Raw genomic sequence first — 11,366 nt, forward strand, 5'->3', positions numbered from 1 at the left:
GAGTGTAGACGATTATAAGAAGGCTATTGATATTATGAGAATATGCTAAAGATTATCATAGAGATGACATTTTTTCACGCTATCATTTCAAAATTCTAAACTCAACTAACCTAAAACTCTATTCATAAATAGAAAACAGAGCAGACGACGCAAACACAAGCGGTGACCACTTGTATATTTAGCGCTTCCGTGAGCTATAAAAACAAAGTAAGGCTACAAAAGCGAATCAGCTGATGAAAAATCTTTAAAATACGTGAGCATTTGCTCCAGAGTTCAGGAGCATAACGGAAGAGTATAAGGTAAAGCTTATTCATATAAAAATGAGCAAATGCTTTTGCTTCTACCTTTTGCTCATGAGCAAAACTTTATGCTCCATCTCTTGCTCATGAGCGTTTGCTCTGGTTTTATTCATATAGGCCATTGTCTCGCCAATTGTCATCGTATGGCTTAAGTGTACAATTGGAAATTGATTTTGTACCTTTATAGGCTGCAAGATGTAGAGCAGTTCTGCCATTTTCATCCTTGATGTTTGTGTCGGAGAACAGAGGAAGTAACTGCTTTAAAATACCACTGTTGCCACAGTTCGCCTGAAAACAAAAATATTGCTAAACAATTGAAAAATATTAAACTGAAGTAATTGATCAAAAACACAAAGATCCAACAAAGTAATATTCTGAGTCTTGGCCATGTAAAGAATCTGAAGGGTCTTATTACTGGATACTATGATGACGGCTTAACATGAGTATTAAATCAATTTTATTGTTCACATTATTTGTAACATAAAAATCATCAGTAAAATAACTTTTCTTCAGCAATAAAATTTGATGTAAAATACAGATGACTTCCACCATGAAAAATTAGTTATAACTCAAGTATTAAAAATGCTTATGATGATATCAAGAAATAATTGAAGCAAACAATAAATTTTACTACTCACAAAAAAGCAATAAGCTTTTGTACGTGAGCAGGAGTTGAAAAAAAAGAAAACACACACACGCAAAATTTGACACACAAGCATATTCCAAACATAGACTTGTCTATGTATTTAAATAACAGAATACCACCAATAGAAATCAATAATTGAAGCTTACACCTTCATAGAGAAAACAGGAAGTCAACAATATAAGTCATATAATGGAGGTTAGGAGGTGTTTGTTCCGGAAAATGGGGAGAGAATGAAAGTATAATTATATTCAAGCACAGTAAATTAGTTTGATAAGAAATCATGTCAGCCCACCACCCTGAAAAAATTTTCCAGTTCGATAGGTGAATGAAGCAATAGTTAATTCTATGTTTTATACTTATCCTGATTCGTAACTTATCCTGAAAGTTACAGTATTACTTCTACAACAGTCTCCAACTTATTGAAGGGTTCTCATACATTCAAATTTCAAATTTAAATTTATTCACTCGAAATTCATACAAAATATTAACAAAAGTATAACACGACAAGTTACAAGTGAACAAGATACTACTCACAAAAAGTACAGTATGTTACTGGACTTTGTCCGCGAATAGGAGTCAGATATAAAGTGTTATAAGTAAGATTATTTATTTTATAAATTGATATAGTTTAAGATTTAGTAGGTCTAGGAAAAGGAGTTGGGAAGAAGAGAGATTTAGAATTTAAGTATGATGTAATGAAGATGAAATGAAGATGATTGAGTGCAAGCTCGCACATACATACAAAACAAACATTTTTAGTAACATTTACCATTATAAATTACACCCATTTGTAGAGAAAGAGCGATAATACCTATCAATCTACAGAGAAATAATATAATTAAAATAACAATCAATTCCATAGTGTAGTATAATTCAACAGAAAGACAGTTATTAGTGACATCATCGAGACAAAAACGTATCACACAGAATAAATTGATGGACTATGTAGTAGTCAATACAAGGTTGACTTGATTTGTGGATATATATTGAAACTTATCAACTTAAAACCTTAAAGAAGCCTTCCACCTCGACTGGCGAATGAAGCCATAGCCAAAGCTTAGTTTTATTCATGAAGTGTTTATGAGTATTTATTCTTCTCAAATCAGGTGGTAGTAAGTTATAAAATTTTCGGAGCAAGAAAAAGAAAACACCTCTGGAACGTGGTACAGTTCGATTTTGGAAGCCTAACAATCATTTGAGTAGTTTGCCGTGTTACAACAGAAATTTCATCATCATATGACATATGAATCTCTTTGTATAATAGCTTACAATACAGCAAACTTATAGATGAATGTACATAATATAGACTGAAATAATAATTATTGAACTGTACATGATATGAGAAAATAAAATAGAATGCAATATAGAAATTACTCTGAAATAATATTGTTTTGTATCTACATAAATTGGCGGAGCTTTGAACATATCAATGTTCATTCTTTGGAAAGAATACTCAGAATATCCTTCCCAGTAACTCTCTCCCAGTACTCTACCATTATGAGAGACTACCAGCATAACATAGTTTCAAGAAAACGAACTACTAGGACTATTACCTGGTTTTTATTAGTAGAGTTAATGGTAGAGTTCCCTGGGCAAGTACTAACTATCTTGTGAACTCTCCCAATGAAAACGTTCATGGTAGAGTAGTCATGATAGACTGGGATAGCACCGTGGGATATAGTACTCTACCACTTGCCTTCACGCCCACCCCCACCGCTTCTCCCTCTACTCTACCATTACTATGCTAATGAAAACAGTCTCGAGCTAGGAGAGTCGGTTAGAGTAGTTTTTAAGGTTAGTTCTGTCCACTAGACAACACACTTCATCCACTTGTAGTGAAACCAAGTAAGTAGAGTAGAGTTAGCTCGGTAGAGTTAGTATGCCAGTTACTCGATTAACTGTACTGGTGAAAACCAGGCTTATCGGCTTGAGTTAACAGTGAAAATTGGAACATAAACGCCCTATACCATGGGCTATCTTTTATCTATGATATCACCATATATGATACAGTATCACCACAAAATGATACAGTATCAATACACATCCTATTATATTAAGCTAGCAATTTCTGTAGATCTGTTTATATTTTTAAATCTGGTTATTTACGTTCAACGGATCTCGAAAACGGCTCTAACGATTTTCACGAAATTTGGATTATAGTGGGTATATGATAAATTCGATTGCACTTGGTCTCATCCCTGAGAAAAATCACTGAAGGACATGAAAAGGATGATTCATCCTAGCAATTTCTGTATATCTGTTTATATTTTTATACCTGGTTATCTGGTTATTTACGTTCAACGGATCTCGAAAACGGCTCTAACGATTTTCACGAGATTTGGATTATAGTGGGTATATGATAAAATCGTCTCATCCCTGGGAAAACTCACTGAAGGACATGAAAAAGATAATTCATCCATCCAGATGATAATTTCGTCGTCTTTCGATAACAGGAGATGCGTGTGCCTGTGAGGGAGATCAGCTGTGTAATCGATTAGCTTACCGTATCTCGCGAGAAATCTAGAAATTTTAATTGACTCAATCAAAATAATCTGATTTGTTGACATGAGATGGTATATATCATAATATTCAAAGTTAATCATTATTTTACAGTTCTAAGTGATTAGTGAGTGTTATTTTGTTATTCAATTTGGTATGTAAACAATCTAAATTATAACTTTTATGTTTTCAAATATTTGGACAGAAAATTTGACCTGAATTCAAGTGTATGGAACATAACCTACTTTTTGGAATATTTATAGTGTTTAAATCAAAATTCGGGGAAGAAACAGTTTTGGGCTGTGCCTGTTAGTCCTTTCCCAATCATTTTAAAGAATTGAGTTCTGTTCACTAATAAATAAATAACGAGCAAAGCTCGGTGCCCCGATATTGATAAATAATACAGTATCACCACACTTACTAAATGATACAGTATCACCACACTTACTAAATGATACAGTATCACCACACTTACTAAATGATACAGTATCAACACACTTACTAAATGATACAGTATCACCACATATGTTACAGAATCAACACAATATGATACACAACACCATAATTTGATACAAAACTTCCAAACGTTGAATGAATTCTACAAATCATGCTATTTTTTCTCTATGGCACAACTTACAGCGAGATGTAGCGGCGTGGTTTTGGGCATATCGCTGCCGTAGAGACAGACTTTACTGACTGCTGCTAATAGATGCTGTAGGCCAGTCTCGTTTTCCCCGGCGACGCCGTAGTGAAACGCTGTGAAGCCACGGCGGTCGCGCATCAGAGGCATCGCTTTGTGCGTCACCAGGTACGAAACACATCTGCGACACACAACATTTCAATTCATCACTAACTAATTACTTATTGAGTAGGCAAACCATCTCTCAACATTCCATTGATAAGGGGCTAATATTACTAAATCGATTCAATTCAAGAAAATGTGCTGGCTACTGAGAAGGACATCGAAGTTGTAAATTTATAACACATCGTTTCTCTAAAGCAATAAATAAATATAATTTTATTGCCGTTCAACATTACAATAGTTATGGACAACGTCAGAAATAATAGTTTAGCAAACATGGTCAATCTGTATAACATTAATGCCCGGTTGCAGAGTCGTCACATAAAGTTAAAATCAGGCATTTAACTTATTTATGAAGCCATAACTCCACTTTTCGTTGCACAGATGTCAAAGTAAACTATAGCTCCCATAAAACTAAAAGCGCCCAATTAAACACCTGATTTCGTTGCAGAGTCGTCAAAAAGCTAATGTCTCCAATAGCTGAAAACTGTGGGAATTTGGGCAAACATTAAATAAACTAGTATACTAGATGGTAGGAAAATGTAGTAGAACAAGTGCATTATTATGCACAAGAGTAGACCACTAGTATGTAAATTAGGAGGGCACTCGCACTTTGACGCTCTTCTTGTAGACGCTCCAAAACCAGCTTGTTCCAAAGTTTGACGCCACGCTCCGCTCCACTCCGCTTTCAGTGGGTTTGTACCCTTGAAGAGCGTCTCAGTTTGTCGAAATCTCAGTTCGTCTAGTTCTCGTTTAAAATATCAATGCCGACGACGGTCATTTTTTTTGTAGGCGCAGGTCCGGTATATATATATTTTTTTTTTTTTTTTTTTTTTTTAAGATTACGTCCTAAAGACTCCAGTCATGGAGTATAAGACAAGTCATGTTATTACATAATAATTCTAACACTAAGTAGTTCAACCTAGTTTAGGTTTGAAAGGAATTCTTGTACACTATAAAAAGCTTTATCAACTAAATATTTTTTCATTTGTTTTTGAAAATCTTCAAATCATCATTACTTTTCAAGATTTGAGGTAGCTTGTTATAAAATTTCCTACCAATATAATCTGGTTTTTGTTCAAATAACCTACTATTGTGACCCATTATATGATAATCTGCTCTGTTTCGCGTATTATACTCATGAACATCTGAATTCTGGATCACACCACTCGTTTTCACATGCATTACAACTTCATATACATACAAAGATGGCACAGTTAATAGACCAAGCTTTTTAAATAAAGGCCTACAAGAGTCTAACCTATTCACTTTCTCTATACATCTGAGTGCCTTCTTTTGAATCTTAAACACTCTGTCCATATTTTGTTGAGATGAATTACCCCATACTAAAATAGCATACCTAATATGAGATAGTATAAGTCCATGGTAAGCAGTTAACAGTAGTTTTTTATCATTCAGCCTAGCAAGCTGCCGCAGGACAAATACCCCAGATGATATCTTATCACATATCCTCTCAATGTAAGGATGCCATGTTAATTTCCTGTCCAATAAAATTCCCAAGAATGCTACTTTCTCTTCTTGGTCTAATTCATTTTCCTCTACAAACACATTTATTTCTCTATCCTCTACTGAATTATATTTACTTTTGAATTGTAGGAATTGACATTTCTTACTATTTATTGTTAATTGCCTTTGCTTCAAGAATTGGACAATCGACTGTACTCCAGTAAAAGCATTTATTTCTAGACTATCTAATAAATAATTGTTAAAGATAAGCGATGTGTCATCAGCAAACAACAGAGCTCTGTGATCTTTTAACTCTTTTGGTAATTGGTTCACATACAACAGAAACAGTAAGGGACCCAGAATTGAGCCTTGAGGTACTCCAGCCTGGACCTCCAGTTTTTGAGATTTAATTTTTACTATTTCATTCCCATCCACCTTGGTAAGCTCAACACACTGGTTTCTACCTATGAGATATGATTCAAACCATTTTAGTTCTATACCATTCACACCTACAGTTTTCAGTATTTCCAATAATATTCTATGGTTCACACAATCAAAAGCTTTGGATAAATCAAGAAATATTGCGGCTGCCTTCTCACCTGAATCTATTATATCTATTAGTCTTTCAACAAGGGATACTATTGCAGTCTTAGTAGATTTCCCTTTCTGGAACCCATGCTGTTCATCACATATGAAATTAATTTCTTCCAGGTGCATCAATAACCTATTTAAAACTACTCTTTCAAAAATTTTACTTATTACATTTAGAATACTAATGGGTCTATAATTTTCAACTCTTTCAGAATCACCGCTCTTGAAAATTGGCAAAATTTTTCCTTGTTTCAGATCATCAGGGAAAATACCCTGCTCTAGTGAAGTATTAAGGAGATGCAATAAAGGGTCCAGTAATTCATTTTCACATTCTTTTAAAATTTTGCTTGAGACCCCATCCAATCCTACTGTTTTTTTGTTATTCAAATTTTGTATTATTCTTGACAACTCATCTCTTGATAATGGATGAAATTTAAACACCTTTTCAATTGGCTCAGCATTTAATGTAGTTGTATTATAAGTATTAGTGTTCAGTGACTTTTGGAGATTATATGCAACCTGTTGATAATATTTATTGAAAAAGTTACAAATGTCTATACTATCATCCATATAATTTCCATGTTCATCGATTATCCTAGGGACATTAGTAACTGTATCTTTTTGAGCTGCTCTCCTATTTCTATTAATTACCTCCCAAACAGCAGAGTTAAAATTGGTACTAGTTGTTAATATTTCAGCTGTTTTCTTACACTTAGCTTTCCTCACTTCTTTTGCATAGTTTTTCTTTAGACATTTGTATTTGACCTCACTCGGAACATCCCTCACTAATTTAAATTCCTCATAAGCTTCCCTAACAATATTTCTTTGAGTAAGAATATCTTCAGTTATCCATTCATCTACTTTGTTTAATTTACTTTTTACTTTGACTTTTTTTATCGGACAGCATACACTAATGTGAAATCTTAGAGTATCAATGAATTGCTTATATTTGTAATTTAGGTTACAACTGTTATAAACACTACTCCAATTTTCTTGAAGCAGTTCCTGCTTCAAACAATTTATATTTCCTAGCTCATATTGCTGAATTTCTTTCACAAAAGTTTTTTTTCTGCTTGGATTCTGGCCCTGCAACTTAACATCTAAAATTTGATAGTTATGATCTGATAGATCTGAGCTACCTAACCTGACATTACAACCTTCTATATTTGTGAGGATATTATCAATAATTGTCTGTGAAGTTCGAGTTACTCTTGTATATTCGTGGACCTTAATTTCTAAATTATTCATATTAATAATATCTCTAATATCCTCTGTCATTTTATCCTGCCTGGCAAAATCAGTATTGAAATCTCCTACTACTATAACATTTGTGAAACGAGCGGTTGTAATTTCCAAAAGTGTATGGAGCAGCTCACAAAATTTTTGCCAGTCTCCATTTGGTGACCTATAGATACCTAACACTGCTACCTCGAATCGATCATCAATTTTTAACCTTAGTCCTGTCACCTCTAAATCCATCTCAACAGAAAATCTCTTAACAAAATCCAGTTCATAAGTTTGGGTATGTTTAGCATTGCTAGTGAATATACATACACCACCACTTCTATGAGCTATTCTACAAAATTCTGATCTCAGTGAATAGCCTGGAATCCTAACTTGATTTATTTCCTTTATTTTTAAGCCATGCTCTGTGAAAATAACAATGTCAGGATCCTCCTGTTTAAGAAATACTTCTAATCTGTCAATTTTGTTGCGAAGATACTGAATATTTTGATGATAAATACTAAAAACCTTACCATCTTGTGCTACTCTATCTCTAGCATTTGTAGCTATTTCCTTTCCCTGTTTTGAGCCAATTTACTAAAAAATCGTTATTTGTTTTTTTGACTGTTTTTAAACCAGAGGATTGCAAACGGCTTTCAATCAGCTCTGCCAATCTATTACAAAAGATTACTTTGCCAGATCGATTTAGATGCAACCCATGATTAGTGAAGTTATGTCTTTTCAGCCTTTCATTTAGAAAACAAATCCCCAGTTGTTTAGAATTCTTATTTTTTAGGCTGTTGATTGTATTATGGATTGATTTGTTTGTCGAATTGATTGCTTCATTTAATTCTGGCCTATCAAACCTATTAGGAATAGTACTTATTATTAAGTTTGTTTTTTTGCTGAGTGGCACAATTTCCTTGATTTTTTCTGTTACTTGAGGAAGATGATTCAAGTTAGGTTCATTTATATTATTTGAGCCACCCAGTACAATTAGATAGTCATTTTCATCAAAGTCTTTAGTTTGTTCCCTAGCTGACTCTACAACTGCATTAATTGATGCACTTGGCTTGAAAAAACATTGGACATCAAATTTATTTTTTAATCTTTTATCAAGGAGATCACTGCAATCACGTCCATGACTGGACGTCAGTAGCAGAACTCTCCCTTTCCTATCTTTATTTCCCTCAGCTATATTTTTGGTTGCTGTCTTCAAAACCTCACTGTACGTTTTATTTCGACCATTTTCAGAGCATTTCCCATCATTTAGGTTAGATTCTATTTTTTTGCATTTGGACGGAGGTTCTATCATACATTTAGTATTATCAAATTTAGATTTTAGTTTCTTTATTTCCTCCGACATTAGACTACATTGATTTTTTAGATTTAGTATTTCTTTTTTATGGTCTTCATCTTGTAATTTTATAATCAGTTCCAAAGATTTAATTTCTTCTACCATCCCTAACCTTTCTTCCTCAGACGTTTTTAGAGTTACTTCTAATTGGTTTTTTAAATTAGTGTGGCTATTTTGTAGTTGAGCAACTTTTTCGGCTAAAGTAGTTTGAAGAACTGGGGTTTTTGGTTTTGGCGTTTTTGAATTTTGGTTTTGGGAACGCGTACTCCCGCTATGTTTACATTTCTATTATTAACCTTCGGTGTTCTACTTGAGCTCATCTTCCTATCTAAGAAATTATATTACTTGCAATAATAATAATTGATTTATAAATGATAGGATTTTAATTTGGTTATAATTTTAGTCAAGTAAACTATCTATGTTTATTTTTAAATCTCGAAAACCTAACCTCAAACTAACCTCTAAACGGTGTTTGGCTTATTAAAATAGAATTAAGAATTAAAATCTAAAATAAAATGATAAAACGTGATCAAGAAACAATTAATAATGAAATAAACACAAAATTTGTACTTATCTGTGACTATTTATAACACAAAATCTTCCAAAACCCAGGAGCGAAATTATGTAGGACTTTCATTCACAACCTCTCAAGGTCATCCTTATCATATAGGTCATATAGGAAGTAGGGGCAACAAAAAAGTGACAACATTGCGACAGAGGCAATCTAATAATGGCAACGTTGCAACAACAAAGGACAACGATTGCTCCTCTTAGGACAACAGCATCATCCTTGCCACCATGTTTTTCAATTCAATTCAATTGATTTAATAATAAATATTTTCAGGAAATAAATATTCCCCCACATAGACTATTGGTCCATGTGTGGGGGAAGAATTCCTATCTATAATAACTGTAAAATAAAAAATCCTTCAGTATTCTGCCTGAATATTATTCTCACTTGACTATTACAATATTGGAGATATATTATATAAAGAAAAAAATATAAATCATTAATAGTTTTTTTTTAATAAACAGAGCATGATGTCGTGGGTTTTTTCATTAAAGATTACTATGTTTAGAATTATGTTGGAGTACCTATCTCCTAAAGTTTTTAAATTACTTATTATAACGTTCAGAGTGCTGCAACACAGTAACGGAGTTAACAGAGTTTGAATCAGGATCTACATATAAGACGAGTTTATGAGGGCTTCTGATGCCTCCCGACTAATACCAATCAAACAGACATGTGACTATCTTATTTTTGTAGTTAGCAACACTGCATCCTCAGCCTCTTTTATTGTGATTGGAAGATTGCGATGAAGTAGGTGAGCAATACGAAATGGGTTGTTATCGACCGATGTAAAGGTAGCTCTAGGTGTATTAAATTCAAAATTCAGCATATGTCTAGTGGGGTAATTATGGTGTAGCTGTGTAAAAATTTCTGTTCTGTACGATTTGATAAAAGTAAGAATACCCTGAGAATTTTACCCTAAAGGAACCGGCCCAAGATCAGTGAATAATTGTGGTGGCTGGAACCAAGACCATCCATCGATAGCACAAGGTACAAGGAGGGGATCAAGTCCATACACAAAAAGACGGTCGACTGAGACTTTTGGGGTATCCACCCCAAATAAATGCTGATGAGAAAAGCCTGCCCAGAAGAACCCGCACCATCCTTGCTCAACTGAGATCGGGCTACTCTGTGATTGTGAACAGTTACATGTCCAGAATCACTGATGGTGTGCATGATTCATGTCCCGACCCCACAGCACGGAGCATCTTTTCAGCTGCCCCTCGAAGCCGACACTACTGACAGCCGCCAGCCCCTGTGGGGTGGCCCGCTTCCTGGGCCTTAAGACGGAGGAGGAGTGAAACAACAGGGTTCCCCAAGTTGCTACAGCAACAACAACATTGCTCCTCTTACCTGCCCTCGACATCGTAAGCGGCGGCCAAGTGCAGTGGCGTACATCCGTCGGCATCCTGCTCGTTGACGGTCGACCCGCACACGACCAGTGTGTAGAGGCACTCGAAGTGACCGCGTGCGGCGGCCAGATGCAGCGGCGTCCGGCCAAGGTCGTCGGTCAGCTGGAACTTGGCCGCGTTGCTCACCAACAGCTCCAGGCATTCCACGTTCCTAAATCAAATTTAAATTCATTTATTTGCCATAGATAATACAGGATGGGGCAGAGCCGACTGACGAGTTTGAAAGGGTTATAAATAATGAACGGAGAAACTTAGAAAAAAAATGGTTTGGTTTATTGAATTCAGCTCGAAAAATAGTTTTTAGTGTTAGTTTTTGAAAATTATATCGGTTAAATGGCGGCCATCAGCAGCTATACACTGATGTAGCCTATTTTTGAAATTTTCAAACGCATTTTGGCATATTGCCACTGGTAAGGCCTGAATCTCCTCCCTGATTTTCTCCTTAAGCTCTTCCAAAGTGTGTGGGCGATGTTTGAAAACCTTTTCTTTGAGGTAGCC

General features: G+C 34.8%; 1 protein-coding gene across 1 annotated transcript in view; it reads right to left on the reverse strand.

Moving 5' to 3' along the window:
• The window catches only part of LOC111062892 (serine/threonine-protein phosphatase 6 regulatory ankyrin repeat subunit A-like), a 51,946-nt gene extending 40,686 nt beyond the window's left edge, over positions 1-11,260 (reverse strand). The window contains exons 1-5 of the mRNA XM_039419567.1: positions 11,257-11,260; positions 11,061-11,118; positions 10,810-11,019; positions 4,082-4,265; positions 479-587 (exon numbers count right to left, since the gene is read on the reverse strand). Of these exons, the coding sequence (XP_039275501.1) occupies positions 479-587; positions 4,082-4,265; positions 10,810-11,019; positions 11,061-11,118; positions 11,257-11,260 (565 nt within the window). The remainder of the gene's footprint in view (positions 1-478; positions 588-4,081; positions 4,266-10,809; positions 11,020-11,060; positions 11,119-11,256) is intronic.
• Between the last annotated feature and the right edge of the window lie 106 nt (positions 11,261-11,366).

Source organism: Nilaparvata lugens, chromosome 1 (assembly GCF_014356525.2).
Source record: "Nilaparvata lugens isolate BPH chromosome 1, ASM1435652v1, whole genome shotgun sequence".
NCBI classification, from domain to species: Eukaryota; Metazoa; Arthropoda; class Insecta; order Hemiptera; family Delphacidae; genus Nilaparvata; species Nilaparvata lugens.